We start from the raw sequence: 23,300 nt of genomic DNA, 5'->3' as shown, positions 1-23,300 counted from the left end.
GACATTTTCAGTGTCCTTTCATATCTATTTCATTTTTATTCTTCAAACAGCACTGGAGGATGGTCAAGGCAGGCATTTTTTGCCTTTGTCCCAGGTTATAAAATTGAGGTGCAGAAAGGCCAGAACCTGAGAACATGAGCTTCAGAGCCCAGGTCTCATAACTTCTGTAACCCTAGATGCCTTCCACGGGGACCGTGGTGCTTCTCCAGAAGTTGTGAATCAGAACTTCATCAACTGTGGTTTCATAAGGCAAAATGATTCTTCATCACTCCTTTCCATCATAATTTCAGGGAAATAATCCTACTTGCCCCAGCGCCTCCTCTCCCTGGTCCCTGCTGAAGAGCAGGGAGGACAGGTCCAATTCTCTGAGCCCTGCTGGGTTGAGCCAGAGGCCAAGAGAGGTGCCAAGTCATGGGTGGCTGTGCCTGCATGCTGGTGCACCTGGTCTCCAGCCATGCCCCGGGCTCAGAAGGGGCACGAGGCATACAGTGGAGCAGGTGGCTTGAGGCCCTCTTGGGGTCCAGGGCTTTGGGTGATATGAAAGCACCTGTCCCTGTGGAGGGTCCTCTCTCTGGTTCTCCCTCTGGTCCCCTAGCCTGGTCCTCTGGCCAGTGTCCCTTCTGTTGTGCTCATTTATAAACTATGTGTATTTACACAGACCTGCCTGCTTTGGTCTGGCTGTGGAATCAAACTGTGTGCCAAATTAAACAATATGGATCTAAAAGTATAGAAGAAAATCTCAAAATTGTGGAATTTGAAGGTCCTCATCAAAGGAAAGAAAGAAGTCCAAACTGGTTCCTAGGTTTGTAGTTAGAAACTTCCAGATCTGCAGCTTGATAACCAGGGGACTTTGAATAAGGAACAACACCCCTAAAGTACCAGTATTTGAATGTAAGGTGCCCAGCTCATTGCTTGTCATATGATAGGGACTTACACGTATTTTTCACTTTTCTTTATCTGTGAAGATGACCTCCTTCCTTTAAAGTGCTCAACCGTAAAACTAGGTTTTAACATCTGTTTTTATGGCGAACATGATTTAAGAAATGTTATTTAAACCAAAAAGAACAATGAGATTTAAATAAAAAAGGGACCATGGGGAGATGTGAAGGAACATGTAATCAAATTACTGCATACATATATAATACAAATACTAATCATTTTAGTTTACATTCTAAAAGGAAATCGATATCCGTGTGTTTTGGCATGTGAAAAAAATGTGAATTAAATGACATCTAAGTCTTACTCTGCTCTGAAGGTATGACATTATTGTGAATGGGAGAAAACAGAAAACTCTTCCTCTCTTTCCATATTCCTCCTTTTCTAGAATATTAATTAAGATTCCAAAATATTGTTTAGATCACATTTATAAATGATGGTGGTCAAGGGGAAAATATTTCTTTAAAAAATTATGTTTCCAGTTCAGGCAATCCTGTGCCTTCCTCTGATCCAATCTGAAGGGAAGGGAAGCTGCATCTTCAGGAAATCCAGTCCTCAGCTCTCTCACTCCATTTCCTGTTTGCTCAGCGCTGGGTTAGTTGCCCAACTGCCCCCTGAGGCTGCCATATCTTTTCTCTTTTTTGTCTGATTTGTTGACAGGATGGTATGCAAATTACATCACTTGGTGATAAGATTTAAGGAACTCCCCTCTTCCCTTAGGGCTTAAACTTAGATCCTGTTTCCAGTCAACCTACTGGAGAGCTTTTCATCAAAGATTATGATTATGATATCAGGAACCTAATCAATAAAGTGGATCACTGTTTCCCGTTTGCCATTTTCCCTCGTGGTTAAGTGTCTCAACACGGCAGGGGAGAGCAGCTGTGGCTGGGTGCCATGTCATGTGTGTGGAGATGGGTAGGAAGGGGGTACATGTGGGCATTACTGAGCTCCTGGCCATAACACCACCCCAACACTGCAATTCTGTCATCACCTTTAAAAACCTGGTTCTACTTCAAGGGTAATGGAAATGGAGCCAAGAGAACAAGGCAGGATTGGAAAGGTGGGGAGGCCGAACAAAGCAATATTAAAACATGGGTCACTGTCTACAATTTGCAAATAGTCAAACTAATATTTAACAGTCATACTTATGCAAGAATGTAGAAAAATATTTTAAAATATTTTAGTAAGTAAATTTGTAAGTTCCAAGATGTAAAACTTTCTTAAATGAAGGAATCCAAGGGGCAATTTTTTCCCCAAAAAAGGAATTAAGTAATATTATCAGTTCTAGTGTTGTAAATCACAGTTGTGTACCTGGATGTGCATGCTGTGTGTGTGTGTGCATGTGTGTCTTGGTGGTGGTGACAGGGAAAGCGGGTACAGGACCAATCTTTCACACTAGGAAATGTTTAATAATGGCTTTGATTCGCATGGAAAAACAGTGGCAGAGCAGTTAAAGGCTTCAACCAGTGATACGTATTTAAAAATCAATGCATGGAGCACCAGGTAAGTTATTCCAGTCTTTCCATTTGAATTTAAGCCAACTTGTGGTGTTGCAAGCAACAAACAATGTCACTCTCACAATCACAATAAGAAAAAAAAAAGGATCATTCATAGCATCATAAATTTTCTTGAGACTATCAGAGAGCTGTTACAAGGCAACCAAGCAAACCCTATTCCAAAGAGAAAATGTCTTTCCTGAGGGAAGAGAGGACACACGAGCTGCTTCCCCTTTGGAAGAGCACCAGACACAGCGTAAGAAGAAATCTGCTAACGTTTTAACTGATGAAATTCTTTCTTTGCCTAGAGGTTTCATCCACAGTGGCCAACACAAGATGGGCCACTTTATAGAATCTCCATGTGGATACACCAATGTTCAAACTGTTACGAAGTATGTTGTATAATACTAGGCACTGTCATATAGTGGGAAGATTGTCAAATGCAATAAATTCCTAATAGATATGGTCCTAATCTAACCTTCCTCATTTTCTCTTCTTGTGAAAATCTGTTCTAAAATACTGAATCATTTTTGAATCTGTCACCTTCTCTGAGATTGCTTGAATATGAAAGAAAAGAGATGATGGAATTCAGTCAGGATAGGTGGCCACTTTATTTCCTTCTCTGCTTCAATGAACCATCATGGTGAACTACAATTGATTTCCATTTTAACTGTTAGAATTTGACCTCCTGATATAGGAACATCTACTTATATACTGTGAAAGCTGTTGGCCGAAATTTTTGAAATTTTACATTTATCAAATCAATGCCTCTTTAAATCACATCAGTCATTACTCTACTAGTTTTATCTTTGTAACAGTAACAGTGATAGCACTTGAAAGGTTAGTTATTTTGTTTTCCCTTTAGGTTGCTAAACTGAACAAGACATGGCTTCACTGATAGTCAGATCACCACTATAATCCATGGCAGCAAAACTAAATTACTTTTTAAAATGTTAAATCAGGCATCGTCTTTGATAAAATGATTATCAGAGAACATTCTGAGAACCAAGTGTGATAATTTTTACATGCATTTTGAATGGGGGATTGACTGCCTAGGTTAACATCTGAGTTAAACCACTTACTAGCAGGAGACCCTTAGATCGGTTACTTGATTTTTCCAAGATTCAGTTCTCTTATCTGCAGTAGCTAGCTGCAGAAAACGGCAATTATATTTAAATCATAGAATTGTTGGGAAGATTGAAAAAGCTAATACATGTAAGCATTCAACCTGACACATAGATCAGGATATCAGTGACCACGTAAGGTGAGTGACGCCTGTATCAACATCCTCTGTCATCCCCACTGTGCCTCACACTAGTTAAATTATTTAAGGAACCACAGTTGGTAAATGATGAGACCAGGCTTAAAATATGTTTGAATTCTTCTAGATTTAATTCTTTTATTTTAAACTTCTTCATTTAAATCCATATTTTGGTCTACATGTGTTATCTGAACCATAAATGTTCCTGGTTAAGTCTTTTTCAGACCAAGAGTAACATACTCATGTAAAATGGGAGACAGTAAACTCATGTAATTTTTTAAAAAGTTCTCTAAATGCATGGATTACAAGAATACTGAGAATCATCCAAGATAAATCTCAACTTTGAACTGAATACGTAACTCAATTCATCGTATCTACTGGAGAAATTAATGGTTAACTTATTTAATTAATTAACGGTTACACTTAACAGTGGCTTCTGAAAAGAACTCTTTATTTTCTGTAATATCTTATATGCAATTATCAATCTAAATTGCAAGGCAGAACTAAGTATACTTGAAAGTTGATCATAACAATGTTAATAGGTTAATTAAGGTAAAAATTTTTTCACAGCAGAAAGAAAAAAAGAAACTTAAAACGTCAGAGCACTTACTGCAGCTTGCCGGTGAGTGTTGGACAGTATCCCGTGAATCTTCACTTTGTCCTTTTCCATTTGGTCTATGTTCACCCACAAATCCCGGCTGGCAGAATCAGATGGACCATATATCCGAGATATATAGTAATTATGATCTGTGTCCTCCTGTAATGAAAGAGAATACTGCCCGTCAAGAACACAGACAGCACGGATGGCCTTTGACCATATTGTGCTAAGTGAAATAAATCAGACAGAGAACGATAAATACTGTATGGTATCATGCACATGTGCCGTCTGAGAAAGCGGAACTCATGGGAACAGAGAGTGCAATGGGGGGTACCAGGGGCTGGAAGCGGGTGACGTGGGGAGACGTTAGTCAAAGGGCACAAGCAGGAAGCATGTAAAAACATCATCAAGTCTGAGTAACAAATGATAGTGATGCATTCAATTTTTCAATGAATGGTATAAAAAGGTGGTTTTGAAGAAAATATTCAATGTGTTTAAGTTAAAAACTATGTTTTTTTCTCCCTATCGCTAGTATTTTTATAGAGAGTTCAGTAACACTGAGGTCAGATGTAATCTTTAGGCGGATTATGTAACATTTATCACGTTGCCAAATTCTCATATAATTGCCAAATAGACATTTTCTTTAAAAGTACAAACTTCCAATATAGAGTTCAGTATAATTGTTGCAATCAAAATATCTAAAATGACTGTGTTATTTCCTTTAACCCTTAACATCTCTGTAATTAAGACATCGTCCTGAAGTTAACGTGAAGAATTCAGAGTAACATTATGCTAAACAATGGATTAGCTGCAAAAATATCCATTTTTTGATCTAATTACAATTACCGATATGGCTATGTGAACAGACACCTTTATTTTCATGTAAATCACAGCCGCTCAAAACAACATCATATCTTTGAAAACACTGAAAGCTAAAGCTTTTTGGCTTCTATAGCACAAGCTTGCCAAGTTGTCATGGCAACCTTTCTGCAAAGAGGAGGACAACTTATTGTTTACATAGGAATTTAGAGACAGAAACTGTTAAATCCCTGGGAGAGATGTTTGGCTCAGTTATTCAGGAAAGCCATAAAATAGATGTCTCAAAAATAATGACAGTTTAGCACCACTAAATTATTCAGACCACATCTTGTCCTTTACAGGAGGAACGGTACTTAAAGCTCTATCAAGAGCCACTTCAGGCACAAAGATTTCCCTATTTTGCTCAAAAGGAAACTATTTCTAACATCATAGAAAATAAAATAAAACACTACTGTGATATGCCTACTTGCCAATTCATTTAGAAACCAACTGTTACTGAAAGTAGATGGCACAGTAGGTAGCTATAAATCTTATGAATCCATACTTCTCAAACATGTCTGGAAATGTGCAGCTGTAAACAGACGACATACACCAAAAATACAGAGAGAATGTCAGCATAACTTTAGCCTCACCATTCTGCAACCGTCAGTTTACACAATTCCTAACCCAAATGTCTTCTCGTCTACATCATGGGTATTAAGTTGGTTTTATGTTGGATCATTTTTATGGCAGCCTCACATTGCCTTTTGCAGTAATAGCATTTGAACTCTGAATTCATTTGAGAATTTTTTAAAAGTCAAAACTATATTGTGTGAACACTACTGTGCTAGTCATTTGAAATACAAGGACATCCAAAACATAATCATAGTTCTTAGGTAAAATTTATTTAGCCCTGAATCAGTCGGTTACCTCTTAAAAATAGTTTCATAATAAATGAAGAAATATAATTTGAGTGGTTCTTGTCGGGTGTTACTAATATGCCAAATATGTTACATTCTTAGATAAGTGAGTTCACAAGGGCCATCTAGTACATTTAAAGGTAAAGCCATTTTAAGTTATTACTTGTGTATATTAAACTCCTCAAAAACAAAGAGCTAAAAAATCATGTTGATATAAGAAACCAAAGGACACGATAAAATAGCAAAAGGAAAAAAAGTGAGCTGGCAACATTCAGGAAAAAAATAACAGAGATGAAAACATTAGTAGTAACAAGAGCAGAATGAACAGGACTGGTCACTAGTCATGACACAAAAGTCTTGAGAAACGTACACAAGATGAAATGGGAAAGAATGAAGTAAGTCAGATAATCAAATGATTTTAAAAGATACATATATATATATCCTTTTAAAATAATTTGATATATATATATATGTAGTTGGCTTAGACAAGTATTTTTAAGTGCATTAGAAGAATAATTTTTCTGCAATAAAGACTTGAAACTATACACTCTATCCAAAGTAAGTTTGCAATAAAAATTTGAAGACTTCAAAAATTTCTGGTGAGGTTTCTCATAGATGAAAAAAAGAAGCAGAAGTCTTACAGGCATCTAGCAAGACAAATCAAGTCACGTATAAAGAGTAAAAAAAAAAAAATTAGGTAGTCTAATATGTCTCCATAATATCCAGTGGAAACAATGGCTGTAAAATCTGAGAGAAGGAAGTTGTGATTCAAGGAATTTTGGCCCAATCAGGTAGTAATATAAGTATAAAGGCAACAAACAAATTTCTCATACATTCAAATACAGGGGAAATGTACCATAAACAAGACTGTGTTAAAAATGGAACACCTGACTCCACACCCAAATCAACCAAGGTGTGAGGCAAACGTGGTCACAGGAATGGAGAAGCTGTCATGTGGTTATTTCTAAATGATGAGATTTGGAGAGTATCCCCCCCCCTTCATCTGTAATATTTGATTTTTTTTAAATAAACCATTTTGTATATAACCACTTTCTTTTCTTTTTCTTCACATCAAGCATTAAAAAAATCTGTGAAGATGCTTAAAAGGATTAATTGTTGATTCTTTGGAATCAAACAACCAACATATAGATGAAGACACACAAGACCACAATGTGACATACAGATAATACAGAATATCTACAGTAAGTACTTTGAAAAACACGTAAAGAAGCCTCCTTGAACACACTATAAATTAGATACTCATACTCAATGTAGAGCTTCAAGGTCACTAACTTAAAATCGCTCTGTGAAATGGCTTATTTCCATTAAACCTCTTTAAAATACCGGTTTCAATAATCTAATTGATGTAGAGTGCAATATTTTTTCATTATTTAAGGTAAATGAAATCAGCGTTAACAGAAATGCATGAAAATACTCATTTCTACTAAATTTAGAGAGTAAGATTGCTTAGAGTTTGAATCTGGATTAAATGATTTTATGTTGTGTTTTATAGAAGCATTGCTAAATCATCTCTCTTCTTTGTTCACTCACTTATGCAGAAATCATTCATGTGTATAAGAGACAACAGGTTTTTAATGAGAAACATTCTGATAGAACGTATGGGAGCTAAGGCTGCAGAATTCTTCACAAGCTCTGCTAGCTCTTGGCAGTGTCTATAATTCTACGACAGACTTTTAGGGAGTCGCTCATGTTTTCCTCTTAGTTATTATCCTAGAGTAATCTGCTGACTTATTCCTTGGACTGTTCTCAAGGGTCTCAAAAAGAGGCAGTAGGCTGAGACATTAGCCACATTCTGACGAAGCTGTGTAGAGGAGGGGAGGCAGGGCAGGGCTGGGGAGGGAACCGTGGTGTGGACTCAAACATTAAACTCGCAGGCAGGTAATCTGCTCTCTGGCTCTCACAGGCTTAGTCACGAGTAAGCCCTGTCACTTTGGTGAAGTCAATCATGCACACAGTTCATCTCAGTGGACTGAAAGTGTGAACTCCCGTGCGCGTAGAATTCCTTTTTTTGCTGGAGGCCAAATCACATGGAGGATGACAGGAGTCCTGGACTTTGCAGGAGCTGCCCAGCGGGATGAGGGATGGTCCCCGGCTGGTCTGGGAGCATTGAAGGCACCATGAGACAAGGAGTAGACAACATGGAAAGAGAAGTGAGAGACAGATCCCACCCACACGCCCACCTTTCCCAACTACATTAGAAAGAAGGTGACGCACAGGGAACATGGAGGAGGAAGATGGTTCAGGTCACATGAGTGTTCCTGTTACTAAAAAACCAGTGACAGTATTTAGCTTTTTTTCACTAAGTTGCCAAAGAAAGAAATTAGACCAATGTATTTAAACACATTTGAAAAGCATGTGAACAGAATATAAAGGATTATTAAATTAGCCCCACACAATTTCAGCACGATGGGAACAATTATATATTACCTTCAAACAGCCTTCGATGTCCATCAGCAAGTACCACAGCAGTGGTACTTCAGATGCTCAGAGCAATCACGTGGGATACAATTCAACTTACTGACAGTGTCAGAAGCATCAGAGTCAGTTCCTCTGTCTCCTATTGACTCTATCAGATTATTGTACTGACTCTCATTATGCTTGTCTTTTACAGAGTTTTAGTTTCTTACAGATGCCTTTGCCACTTCTCTGAGGATTTTATCTACTTGATCTGTTTGCAGCATGGTCTATCCCCCAGCAATATCTTATTTATGACTCTTTGTAGGCAGGATTTATTTTATCAGTTCTTCACAAGAGTTTTGTTAAGTGACCTCCAAGAATGTAAGATTAGTTGAGTGTGTATGTGTGTGTGTGTGTGTGTAAATTTGTGATGTCAGATTATTATGCGATACATAAAATACAGAATTCCAGCAATATTTCCATTATAAAAGTTTCCATTTTCCCCACAACAGTCTCAGATGAGACTGTCTCTCATGCTATGCAGAGAGGGGTAAACTATACAGCTAAGAAAACATAACACATTTATTTATAATCTTTCCAAATAATAACAAAATCAAAACTCTACAATTCAATTAAGTGATGGCCTAGAGCTCCAGGAATTTTGGAGTATGTTGGTATATGTTTGTGTAGATTCATTTATTAAATGAAACAAATAGTATTTTCCACGTGGATATAGCATATTTATCTGTTCCTGGTAGACACTGTTAACCTTTGCAAGAAAGAACCTGGGAGAGTATTCCCAGGCTTAGAGTGGTGAGAAGGAACGGGCCAGAGAGTCTGGGGCAGTTTTGAGTGAATTAACATCTCGATTTATCTTTTGTAAATGCAAGCCAGGGATTCCCCAGTCAAACAGTGGTTACTAACGATGTGCACTGCCAACTTGCAAGGGATTTTTGAAGACTCCAAAAACCTGGGGGAAAAAATGTACAAGTGAAAAAAATGGTTTAAAATGTGTATGAGATTTCTATCAAAATGCACAAAATTAGCATCACAATCACATAGCCCAAAGGAGATCTGGGTTGAAGCACAGCTTCGGCCTCTGAAGGGCCACAGTTAAGGTCTGGACTTTACATGAGGAATTTGAACTTAAGATGTCTCTTAAAGTGCCCTTCAGCTAAGCCTCTGAGATCCTAAAGTGACAAGGCAAATGGCGAGCAGTTGCTAGGCACGAGTTAGAAGCCTTCTGGCCTTATTTCAGTGACACCCACTAAAAGAGACACAGGTGTGTAGTCTGGAGAGCCGGCTGTTGTGCCTGTAGAGGACAGTGCCATTTCCATGGGCACTTAATCATCCTCGTCGGTAAGTTGTAGATTGGCCCCAAGATTGGAGGCAAATTAACAGACTAGTTGCAGGGGGTGTTAAAATCCCTGGGGACACTGTTATCTGTGCAGACTGATAAATCACAGCTCTTATTTACCTGTGTGCTCTTTTTCAAATGCACAATATATTGTGATGCGTAAAATCTGTGATCACTTTACCGTGTTACTGAATTTCTATATAATTCTTGCTATGGTGTATTTTTTCAGTCACCTAGAAAGAGGCAAGAATAATGGTGTGGGGAACCTCAACATGTTCTGATAATCAAAAAAGATCATCATACTTTTAAAATATGGACATTTCTATTCTAGATGTAGCATTCATAATTGGGCAGGAACTCAGGTAACAGCCTTCTCAGGCTGCCATAACAAAATATCGTAGACTGAGTGGCTTAAAAATTTTCTTTCTTTCAGTTCTGGAGTCAAGGTTCTGGCTGATCTGGTTTTTGGTAAAAGCTGTCTTTCTGGCTTACAGATGGCTGCCTTCTCTCTGTCCCCACAGGGCCGAGAGAAAGTTCTTTAGTGTCTCTTGCTCCTCTTGTAAGGACATCAGTCCCATTAGGGTTAGGGCTTCAACATAAGAATTTAGGGAGGACAGAATTCAGTCTACAGCTCATACAGATAGTTCCTTCATTAGGTCTGGATTTGTAAAAAAAAAAAAAAAAGAAAGAAAGAAAAAGCCCTAGATTTATTACCTTTGAAACTCCATGTAATTCTCCAATACTAATCGAAATTATCATTCAAGCTTTCTAATATAGGAGGGCTTTTTCAAAATCCACATTCTCTCTCTTGGCCTATTTCTTAGAAAAAAATTGAGAAATGATGACTATAATTTCAAAAGAATTATGGAAAAACTTACTCAGGAGCAACTTTTAAAAATTATAACTCAGTTGAGAATTTTCACACAACCAATATTTGTGGAAAAGTTGGACAGCTTCCTCCTACCAACTGGTAACCACTCGGCCAGTCTTCTCATTTATAAGGTAACTGTTACTATTTCAAAATGATCCAGTCTGGTATTTCAAGTAACAGGTATTAATATAATTAGTCAGATCTTTTTTTCATATTATTTACTCCTTTAAAGTCAAAAACTAAAACCCTTCTTTAGTCTTTTTACTTTTTTTGTAAGTTCTCATGTGTTTACAATTTTAGCCCCACCCCCGAGTCAGGCAGTCACTGATAAGAAACAGATCAGTGAGTGGGATTTTGCAAGAGAGGTTTGCGATCACTTGTTATACTTAGAATTAGAATCTAGTTAGATTCTATAATTCAGAATAAAGATAGTTATGTGACAACCTTTAAGTTCACTTGAGATAAATGTGAATGCATGTTGGAAATTATAAAACGCTACTAGATACTACCTTCGTTGTGTTGACATAAATATCCCAGAGAACATCAGTGACAAACTTCAGACACTCTACATTTTTATGCTGCTAACACTTATTGGAGCGTGAATTCTCCTCAAACATCAGAATCACCTTGCAGTCCTGGATTCAAGAGGTGGAAAGGTCCTTTCTTTTCATGGGAAGGAATTTGGGGCCATTTTAAACCCACGAAGCCATCCAGATTCTCTGTGCCTGAGCGGTTCAGCTGTTTTGCTAAGTATCAATACAGAATTACTTTGCCGGCCGGGAGATCCTGTAACTTTCCACTTCCTTGAGAGGTCATTTTGACAGGACACTAGGGGAGCTTCAATTGAAAAACAAAAAAAGATCTGTAAAGTTGCTTTCAGTTGGCATAGATACATTTTTAACAATGTAAATCTTCCTGCTGCTTTCTAAATAAGAATTTAAAAGCCATTTCAAGTGATAAATTCTTCCAGGAGCACATTTTAGAAGAAGGAAAATCTCGTTGGGCCAACTCGCTTAAATTTAGGGAGCTGAGGTACAGGTCAAACAAGGGCAGAGCAAAGGGAGAGAGGCTGAGATAGTTTCATGAGTCATTAAAAATAAAGATGCAAAAAGAGAAGCACAATCTGTTGAATAGCTTTGTTTTAAAATTACCAATGCTAGATTCAAACAAATATTTTCATCATATGGGTTTTGCTGACTTTGCAGAAAGATTCCCTCTCAGACCCATAAAGCTGGTATTTACATATTGTAATAAAATTGCAAGATAGCTAGGAGAGATTTTATTTCAGTGCACTCTGAGAAGCATGCTTTATTTTTCTGCTTCTGTCTTCCAAAATCACACAGGGTGAAATCAGTGTTATGAGCATCTCACCTTCCTAAGAACCAGCTGGAAAGACCACAAGAAAAATACATGGAGGTCAAATAGTCAAGAGAGCATAGTCTAGTAGGGGAAGATGCTATGAAATGGCCTATTTATTTACAACCATTTCTTTTAGTTGTCACTCATTCAAGCTAACAAGTATTTATGATGCACTGATTATGTATGTGGGAGGCCTTGAGCTCTTCGCTGTCAAAGGCAAACGATGTTTCTGATATAGCTCTTGCTCTGCAGAAACCTGCCACAGAGTGGGATGACGCTGGAATGCACATCTCTCTGTTCCCAAGCAGCATAAGGTAAGGACTGTACTGATGGCAGTCAGTTCGATAAGCATCTGAGAAGGAGAAAATCTCTCATTCGGTTTAGTGATAAAATATAGGGTTCACAGGAGTCACGATATTTAATCTGGGCCTTGAAAAATGAATTGAGAAGGTAATTCTAGTCAGAGGGGCTGGTCTGTGCCCGAGGGCCTGAGCAGAGAAAACTAGGAAGATCACAGAAACTAATCAGAACAACAGACACACGTGGAGGGTAATGTGAACGCTGTTTGATGCGCAGAATTGTGTTGATCACACAAACCTCTGACCATCAATCTAGAAAGTCTGAACTTGGTTCTGTGCAAAATGAGAGACTTGGAAGTGATGGGTTAAGAATAGACTTAGAAGGAACCATCTAAAAAATAGGATGGACTGGAGAAAGGAGAGATTAGAAAGACACGTTGGTTTGGAAGGTATTGTAAGAATAAAGAATAAAAGCATAAAAATTAATTAATTCAAAGAAAAGAATAAAAGAATCAAGAATGAAATCCTAACAGCTCCTATCAGGTTACCAAGAGGCTGAACAAAAGGGAAGAGGCTGTTGTGAGAAAGCCTGAAGAATCCAAAAGACTTGCCGGTATCTAAGAGGGAGAAGAGGACTCAAAAGTGACCCTGAAGCATTTAGTCAGGATAACTTGGCAACCTCGACACTTCTGAGTAACCGGTGCCAGTCCCCATTTTGAAGAACTTGGCATAGTTGCATGTCATTTGTCATTATAAATGCTAACAGACAGATATAGGAAGGTAAACATCATTGGTCTCCAGATACAGTGCATAGCAATGGTCAGAGAAAAAGGCCTTGGGAGTAACCAGATGTGAACTGAGAAGGCCTCTCAGATTCAAATCACACCTGTATTTCTGCCTTTCTCTTATTGGGGTACTTGAGTAAGTGCTCAAGGTGAGGCAAAGCCATGAGCTAATGAATGCCCTTGAACTGCAGCAGTGGTTCCCAAACTTGTGTGCACATTAGAATCACATGGAGATCTTTTATAACCTCCAAAGCCCAGATCATACTCCAGACCACTTAAATAAGAATCTGGGCTGGATGCCGTGTGATCTCCAGGGGCAGACATGTCTGGGAAACACTGAACAAGAGCAAATATTACCTATTAGCTGAAATTTCCAATTTGCAACTCAAATGTTCTATACCTAAGTGATCATACAGAAACAAAGACTTTAGAAATACATTTAAAAATTCAACTTATCATTAGAAGAGTTTATCAAAATTTAAGAATTTTGCTTTTTAAAATATCAACCTCAGTACTTTCCAAAACACATACAACAAGGTTTATATTCCAGAGAACTGTAGGAATAATAAATAGGCCTTCATCTGTTTTTGAAATGATGCTGCTCAAAGTTCTAGCTGTGTTGAAATCGATCTCAATAAAGAAGGCTGAGTCCAGACTTCTCTTCCTTAATGGATATCAGATCTGGAGAATATCTGATTTCTCAGATCTGGAGTTTTCTGAATATTTCATGGGCTGCATTTGTACATGTCCCAAATAGTATAAAATTTCCATCTTCGTTCCATGGTTCCTGTTGCATTCATATGACGTACAATTTTATGTTTTCCCCCAGGCATATTAGCTTCGAAACAAATATCAAGATAAAACAACTTCAAAAATGCAATGGATGTGCTGCATCATTTGAGATATCAACAAAATTTTAAAGATCATTAGTCGGTCTGCAAGCATAATCACAAGGCTTCACAAAAACATGCATTGCAAGGAGTCAGACGTGACTACACTGAACACAGTAATAATTATAAGTAACACTTAGTAGAAAGAGGTTAGATTTGGCTTTGGGAAGTTTAACTTTATGCATTTTTAATCGTTATACTTGATCCACAGAAAAAGCAAAAGTTGAACAATTTTCCTAAAATGATACCACTTCACTTATTTTTTCTTTCCTTTGAAAAGATGAGTCATGTGACTGAATTGACCAGTTCACTCTTGTCTTTCACATTTAATAGTCTTGGATGGACACTCACAGAGGAGACACATCTGTCCTCTGCTCCCAGGTATTTGTGCTTCAAATAACAATCATCTTTTTAGATTAAATATCTTTCCCTTTAATATTAGGACACTGAAAGCATTTATTCGGGAGACTTTGGTTTTAAAAAGTATACCATAAACAGAAAAAGACATAGTTCCTGAACTTACTCTGTTTACAGTCCAGTGGGCACACAGGCATTAAGTGATTGTATTAATAACAAACCCTGGGGTGACTTGATTTATTTTTATATCTCAAGTGAAAAGTTCAAAAGAAACCAGGAAAAGGAACTCTTAACTGAATGTTCTTACATCAAAATTCTATATATGTATATCAAATACTTATATAAGTAGAGAATTTCCACTTGTTCACGGATTTCCTCTGCCTGGATTTGGATATCTAAGTAGTTTTCTTCACTAATCTACATGTGTATAAAAGCTGCTTAGAAATAATCACCAGTTAATATTATGAATTCAGTTAATTTGTAGAAAAAATTCAGAATACTGCTTAATGGTAAAAAGATCAAAAATGACCTGGGTTAAAAAATGAAGAGAGCTTATGTCAAAGTTATCTTTGGGCTGTACCCTGGAAGGAACATTATTATTCCAGAGACTAAGGATGGAGACAATGGGGAAAGGGGTTGGAAAAAAATTCTTGTGTTCACTCAGAGAGCAAAGAATGTAATAAATATTCCACTGAATCAGATGACTGAGAACAGTTGTAAACGAATAACACATCAGTGTTCTGTTACAACTATTATAAAATCCAAAGTTCAATCTAGGACTTTGCATTAGGCTATATTGACTTGATTTATAAGTAATCAGTCCAATATGTAGGGCATAGTTTCACAAATTCAGTACATATTTGGTTCCCTGATGTAGTGGACTTTATGTAACTCATGATGGCCTAGAGGTTTTTCTTGCAAAAATAATGCCAACAATGTTTTGCAAAACATGTAGAGGAATAGCAGGCATAATGTTTAAAGCCAAAGAAGCACAACCAACAGATTGCCTTGAAAATTGAAAGGGATCATTTCCCCCAGAATATCTTATTAAGCAACAAAATCATTTGCTAATTAATCTTTTAAATAAAGGTGTTTTAGAAAGTGGCTACCTAAAAAGAACTTGTTTGCATACTTCTCAAAGCATTTATGATACAGAGGAAAGTTTTAGATCCACAGTAAAGAATTCATAATACAGTGGTTCTCAAAGAATAAAATGTGAAGAAAACAAGGAATACAGGATGAGTTTTTTTTTTAAAGATCCATTTATTTACCTATCATATACTCTAATATTACGTTTTATTTCTTTTTAATGCGTTCTTTTTCTGAATTGATAGGGTTTGTAGACAATGCATATTTCTAAATGCCATTACTCTGCAGATGAAAACATTGAGGTTTTTTTTTTTCACTTTGGTTTTATGATACCTAAGTTTCAGAGGCCACTGCCACACTGTTTTTTTCCTTCCCCTTAGGAGATGGATTAGAACATCTTTGAAGAATCAAAAACATTGGTCATAAAACCGCTGCGCTACAGCCTGGAGAATTTCTCAGACTCTGACAAAGTGTGCGTTATTCATAAGAACTCTAGGAAAAGGTTGCAAGGTTTCCATCTGCAAAGTCAAAACTCTCCTTTCCCTCGCCCTGAAAGCGATAATAATAATGAATCTAGCAAATGAGTATTTGCATGTGCTTAACATTTCTTCTTGGCACAGGGCTCTAAAGAAGTCCTAAGGTCATTCTGGTTGCTACTAAATACTGTACAGACACAGCCGCCATGAGCTCCTCAAAACAGGGATGTGGGGGTGGCAGACTTTATTTATATGTCACTGATCTTCTAATCCTTTTTCCAGAAAGCAGCCTCTGAGGGTCCTGTGGGGATCAGGCTGTTCCTGGTACAAATAGTGCCTAGGAAGTCCATAAATGCAAACTCCATCTCGGGACTTTCAAAGACCTCCGGCCTTGGACTTGAGCCCCAGGCTGTCTCCCCGCCCATCTTGGCATCTTGGCCTTCTCTCTCAGTTCCTGGAATATATCTACCCTTCCCTGCTCACAATCTTCTCAAAATGCTACCTTCCCTACCTGGGATGTTCTGTCCCCGTAGCTCCCCCACTTATGTCAAAATAAATTTCACCTCATTGGAGATGTCCTACCTGACTGTCTTGTCTTAGAAGCCCCTGGCACCCCCAGCCAATAGCTCTTATCTCTGTATCCACTTTGTCCCTTCATAGTTGTGATTCTAGATTGATTTATTTACTTTATTTTTATTTTTATCCACTTCACTTAACTGTAAGTTCCAAGAAGGCATATGTTTCATATCTGCTTTATTTACAAAAAATATGAACAACTTGCATTGACTAAATATCTGTTGAATGAGAAAATGAATAAATGGATGAAAGAATCCTAGGAACCTAATTGTTTTATCTTGTAAAAAAAAAAAAAATGTATTCTGAGTTCCTAACTGTCAGTTTATAGATAAATGTATAGAGTCTAAATAAATTTGTACTTTTTTCCCGAATGGCGAGCTGAGGGACAGTTGTTACAGCTGCATGATCGTTTCATGCAAATTCTTGCCGAGTACAATTGTGAGTTCAGTATTTCAATAACAAATGAAATAAATGAAGTGTGGCTAGAGGAGAAAGGCCTAAATGGTTGAGGTCTTGCAGGTCAAGTTGTGTGAGAAATAAATGGGGACGAGTCCACTGGATGACAAAGGGGAACTGGACTTACTTTGTCTGGAGGTTCATCTGTAAATGTGCTGGGGATGAAATATTTGTCCAAGGATGAGAAAACAAACAAATTCAGATACCAAAACCAAAATTTTCTCTCTCAAAAAAGGATACAATTCCCATTAAGACACTTTGAGCAAAGGCTGTTGGGGACGTTATGGGTAAGTTTCATGTACTTGGATAAGAAATATATTTGATAATATCTCAGATTATTTAACTATCTTTAAGCATATTTCAACTACATTTAGTTTAGCTATGTTTAAAAAATACTTCCTGAAGTAATGGGGACTAAATAAACAAATTGCTATTCACGTAGGAAATAACCTAAGATCAACCTGAATTTTCCAAAAAAGATCTAGATTATTATTTTTTTTACCTTCTTCCCTGTCTCCCTGTCTTTCCCTTCTGCGGTCTGTCTCTGGCTTGTACTCACGTGCATCCGAGCTCTTAGGACCCTATTTCCCTTATATGATGTGTCATTCTGAATAAGGGTATCGGGGTTGCCAGGGGGAAAGTGTTGTCAATTGATGTTTAATTTTCTCACCAGGCATTACGATTATTGAAGGATGTATGTGCTGAAGGAAGCAACTCTGTCCACATGTACGGAATGTGAAAAATTCAGCTATACCATTCAGTTTCCAAAACATTATAACCAAAGCTTTCAGACCATTAAGGAAATATTCTTTACAAATAATTGACCATGACCATGAATACAAAAAAGAGGTTAAGGAATTTCTCCAGCACCACAAATAGGCAGTCCATAAAGAAAGAGAAAAGTGTACATTCTGGTAAATTGGAATGGCCGCCTTCCTTGACGAGGTAAACGATCACGAGTTCAGTGGGAAATGCACCACAAGGAAATGGGGGGGAAGAAGATACAATGTAAGACTTCTGCTGTGAAGAAGAGTAGAGTTCTCATTAAGGAGTAGCTAAGTTCCGATGGGAAGGTTAGATGTTTAAGTGTTGGAAACTTCATACAGACCCTTTTCAGAAAACGTCATGTAGTAAGTTCTCTCCCCACACCTCCCAGGTGTCTTAGTCCCCTCGGGCTGCCAGAACTAAATAACACAGACCCTTCTCATAGTTCCAGAGGCTGGAAGTCTGAGATCAGGGTGCCAGCCTGAGCAGATACTGGGTAGAACCCTCTTACAGCTGCCTTCTCACCGTGTTCTCACCTGGCCTTTCCTGGGTGTGTGTGCATGGAGAGAGAGCACTCCGTCCTCCTCTTCTTCTAAGGCCACCAATCTTGTCAGATTAGGACCCCACCCTTATGAACTTATTTAACTTCAATTACCTCCTAAAAACCCTACCTCCAAATATAGTCAGACTGGGGATGAGGGCTTAAACACATGAATTGGGGGAGATGGTACAACTCAGTCCATAGCACCAGATGTCAGTTACTCAGAACGAGACAGACGGCTGCAGCGTGGTGGTGCACAGGAAGGGGCTGGCTGGCAGCGGGAGCCACAAACAGGGGGCGTGGGTCCTTGCGCTGGCTCGGCCAGTAATCTAAGCAAAGCCCAGTTACTTCATCATACTTCTTAGGCAAGTGTTTTGTATATAAGGTACCATCTGTATCTGTTGAAACTGCTATAACATTGAAAAGAAATGCAAAGCCTCAGAGTAAAAGTTTGCTCCCCCCTGTCAGTTATTTGACTTTCATTTTTTTCCTCTAAATCTATGTGAAAATTAGAAATGCTATGGCAGTTCTATATATACACAATACTATTGAATACCTGGTGATCACATAATCATACAGTTTAATCCATTTGCTATTTATTTATTTTTTTAGCAAGCTAGTTATATACATAGACCAGAACACACTTCTGTCTTATTAGAGGTTGAATGTTTTGCCAACGTTTCAAATCATTTTGGCTTTCTACACCTGTCTTACTGAATGTTTCAGTCTTCCAGGAGAAACAAAAGAAGATGATTACTTGAAGAAATGTCCTTGCTTAAATTACAATATTTATACGTAACTAATAGAAAATATAAAAGTTTCTCTCACTATGTCTAAATATTTTTGAAAACTTGGAATACTGAATCAATCATAACCAAGCAGTAGATTTCTCATGGCTTCAATTTCATACACTGTAATATTTCAGAAGAACAAAAAAGAATCTTGGAAAATTCCTTCAAAATAACCAGTGAAGGTGAGACCTCTAAAAGCCATCTTTCACTTCTTGTTTTCAATAATGTATTTTCAATGGAAGCACTAGGAAGCAGTCCCCCAGGACTGTACTTGCACAAAATAAGCATAGAAGAAAAGTAGGACAGAAGAGATCTGTATATATACCCAAGAACCATATTGTATTTGATTGACTTCAACTCCACACAGCGTATGCTGCCTCTGATGTACACATGACGGCAACAGCGAGGTGACTCCCAGAACCTCTGGGAGATGATCCAGTAAGTTTATATCAATTAAGAATGTGCTTAGTTATTTGTTTGGTATATACTAGCAAAAGCACCTGGTGGCCATTGGACAGATGGGCCTACGGACATACTTTATTTTGCCATCATTGTATCGGTCCACGTGTGATTAAGGGAAAAAGAAAGAATGAATAACCAACATTTAAGTGTTTGGATATCTCTTGAGAAACTCGAAGATCTGGCAACCTGTCCCCACATTCCTGCATGGCCCCAGTCTGCCGCAGCTGGGTGGCAGCTGCCCGATCAGGCTGAGCATTCTTATTTGGGTCTGCCCTGCCCCCAAGCCCCCATGCCCCAGCTTCTCCTAGATCCAGGAAGAGCCCCTTGCAATGAATCCTGCCACATGTGCTGATGTCTTTTTTTCATATATATATAAAACTATGTACCTTTCTTGGACTGTTATCACCATGACCCCAAGGGCTCTAATTAGCCAACTGAATACAAATCCAACGGTTATCTTTAAATATGGGACTGAGGACTCCTTAGAACCCAATCAAGGCAATTGTACTGAAATGCCAGGACAACAGATTTGGGGAATGTGTTAGTAATTTAGCAAGGGGAAACCTAATGCACTATATGGAATTCTGTTTGGAGGATGTCTTTATGAAGTGAAGGGCAGTAACCAATCCAAAACAGTGGTTAATACAGCTATTTTTTGTTAAATGGAATTCGATTACTTCCCGTTAGAAGTAGGCAGATGTACAAGCCAACAAGAATATGGGAAGAGAAATTCCAGATTGATCGCATTACGGGGGAACTTGGAAACAGGTCTCTCTTGACTCCCCACAGGAGGCTAACACATGGATTACTCTGTTAAAGGATGCCTGGGGCCACCAGTGATTCACCAAGGAGTAAGTGAGTGCATGAACCTGGAAGGATCCAGTGTTTGATAAGCTTATCCCACTTTTCTTGCCTCGATACCCAATGGCCCGTGACCATCCAGCAGCACTATAACGCCTGCTGTCGCCTGAGGAAGCCCAATTAGCACCTAAGGCAGGCAGTTTAAGAGTCACAGCAGTGGCTTCGGGTTTTCTATCATCACTGGCAGGGACAGAAATCAGTAAGTGCTTCTCTGTTCTCTGTCCCTGTCTCTTTGTCTCCAGGCATGTGTGCTTTTGCAGCATTTTGATTTGTGGTTGCCCGAGAGGTGAAGCACAAAGAAAGGCAGCAAAGTGGATGAAAACAGCCACGGTAGAAGCAAAATGGCTGAAGTCAGAGCAGAGGCGGCAGCAGTTTCCTGAAGCCAGGAGGACACCTTTCCTGCAGGTGCACCCTGGCCTTTGCACACTGCGGTGGGTGGCTCCGCTCCGCTCTGTCCCAGGATGCTACAAGGAGCGATGCTGCCAGTATCAGTGCTCCGCTGCCTCTGACTACCATCTTGCTTGTGGACAGCCTCAAATCTGTAACTCTCCAAAAATACAGTTTAGAGGGGGTGGGGCGGACACTTTGTGTGGGTAGCATCAGCTTCAAGGGGCACAAGCAGATGGGGGACTCCGGTGGAAATGAGCCTGCTTCCAGGCAGGCACGGAGGACGTGCACCACCACCATGGGGTAAATGCTTTCTCCGTCACCACCTTACTTTCCCTCATTCTTCATCTCTTCTTTTGCAGAATAAAATGGTGTTCAGATCACCTGAGTGTGAAAACCAATTTACTGATGTACCAAGAATCCCAGTGGGCAAGCTAGAATCACAGACCCCACTTCACTATTCATTTGGATGTGGAAATGGCCAACAAAAATGTCAGAATTTGTTGGCAATCTCATTCTAGTTCATGTCACATCCTGTTTTACTCGCAGTCCAAGCCACAAGTAGACTCTTGGTTTTCTTGGTCAAAGAGGAAGTCAAGTCTCTCTATCCTTTCCGGATTTTTATGCCTAACCCTCAGTTAAATACTATTCTCCCTGCATTCAATAAAATTTACTTCAAACCGATGAATGCTTTATGACCATCAACAAAAGATCCAGCAGGGTTTCATGCCTCGCGGAGGTTGTCATCTGAGCTAGATTGCCCTAGACTGGGTCTTTTGAAAGAGTCTGGTCATTTCTTGGCTCTATGATGTGCAGTGATATCCACAGAATTTCACTTGCCAAACCCTGCTTTAAGTAGAGAGAGAGGCCCTTTCACTTATTCTGGCAGAGAATCTAGTTTATATTTCTCCTGTGGCCTCGCAGGAACAGAGACATGAGATAATGATTTCAGACAACACAGGTTGTCAGTGGTAACATGAGTTTCTAGTCAAGAGAAATACGTGGTTGAGGGGAAAGGCCAATTTGCCAGTGAGGAAGAAGAGGGACCACGGTGATGGAGAGAGACCTGACCCAGGTGAACGAGGGGTCGTGTGCGTGTGCAGAAAGGGACAGAGTGAAGGCAGACAGGACAGAGAAGCCCCACTGCCTTGAGTCCACATTCGCATGTCTTTTCCAGTTTTCATAATTTCTAATCCTCATTATTTTAAAGAGTCCATTGTGCTTTGATTCCCTTCATTGTGTCTCATCCTTATCTTCCAGAGCTGTAATCTAAAGAGCGTACTGAAAGCTTAAGGCATTCATTGAAGCAAAAGGGAGTCTTGGCAGGTCCTCTGGGTAGCTGTTTAATTTGTATTGTCCCCATGGGAAAAAAAACATACTGGTTTTTGCTCAGGGAAATAAGACTCCTAATTCAAGTGTCTAAGTGTCAGGTAGAAGGGGCTATCCAGCCACCATTAATTTTCCCCTAAGGAGGTAATTTTTATTTACAATGATTAAGAATAATATACACGCACATATGTGTACACAACCACACACGCACAAAACACACAAACATACATAGATAACATTCACAAACATACATTTACAGATAACCAAAACTTCTATGTAAGGGCTTTGAAAAAATCTATACTATATACCAACCTTGCCTACACATAAAGATTTTTTAAAATCACTATCTACAATGCCAGGTTCTTTGGTTTTTAATTTTGCAACTGCAGCCCAAAGGAAGACAATGATACATGGGGTACAGAGGCTGCTGGCTGGACGGAAGACCGCTGGTAGGAAAGCATGGCTACAATAAAAATGAACAGAGTGAGAAAGTGATTCTACCCCTGCGCTGTCAACTTGCACCTTGCTTTGGTTTTAGGGACTGTTTCAAAGTTGGAAATCATTTTCTCTTACCAGAATCTTTACTACCAACACTTAAAAAGTCAACAGAAAATCAAGAAGAACAGTCTTACAGTCATTTACCACTTACTGTAATTTGCATTCACAAGTGAGCACCAACTGAAAAAAGAAAAGTTCCCTTTGAAGACGTTTAAACATTTTTGCTTAAGGAAATCAAAACGGAGAGTTTTTTTTTTTTGGTCCTTTTATGCAAATGACTTAAATTGAGAAAATATCACAATTCTCTCTTTTAATAACAAAGTAAGAAATACACCTCTACAAAGCAAAATTTAAAAAAAAAAAATCCTTTCAGTGCAATTATGATTGTTCAGCAACTCAACTGCCTGAACAAAGCATGTCAAATACATTTTAAATCTTCTCAGACCATAGCAAACCTATTCGAAGAGGCAAAATTACATTTTAACTATCATGGCAAAAGTGATTTTGATTTCTATTTAAGTTCTTTGTGGGCCGATAAGTAACTTACTGAAGCTGCTTTCTAAAGTCTTCTGACTAAATGGAGGCACGTTGGATGGACTGTTGGCAGGAGGAAGGAAGGAGGGACTTTTGAATGTACTGATTATTTTATTTCCTTAGGTTTAGGGTGGAAATTACTACTTTCTGCAGAGTTTTTGAGGTACAGGGAAAATACAAAATGTGTCTA

At 38.6% G+C, this 23,300-nt stretch overlaps 1 protein-coding gene across 1 annotated transcript in view; it reads right to left on the bottom strand.

The window, feature by feature from the left end:
* PLXDC2 (plexin domain containing 2) overlaps positions 1-23,300 on the bottom strand; it is a 335,747-nt gene that overhangs the window by 166,942 nt on the left and 145,505 nt on the right. Inside the window, exon 3 of the mRNA XM_031444726.2 lies at positions 4,304-4,450. Within this exon, the coding sequence (XP_031300586.1) occupies positions 4,304-4,450 (147 nt within the window). The remainder of the gene's footprint in view (positions 1-4,303; positions 4,451-23,300) is intronic.

This window comes from Camelus dromedarius, chromosome 26, assembly GCF_036321535.1.
Source record: "Camelus dromedarius isolate mCamDro1 chromosome 26, mCamDro1.pat, whole genome shotgun sequence".
NCBI classification, from domain to species: Eukaryota; Metazoa; Chordata; class Mammalia; order Artiodactyla; family Camelidae; genus Camelus; species Camelus dromedarius.
Note: the sequence above shows the minus strand (reverse complement) of the source record. Positions and strands in the feature narration are given on the sequence as shown.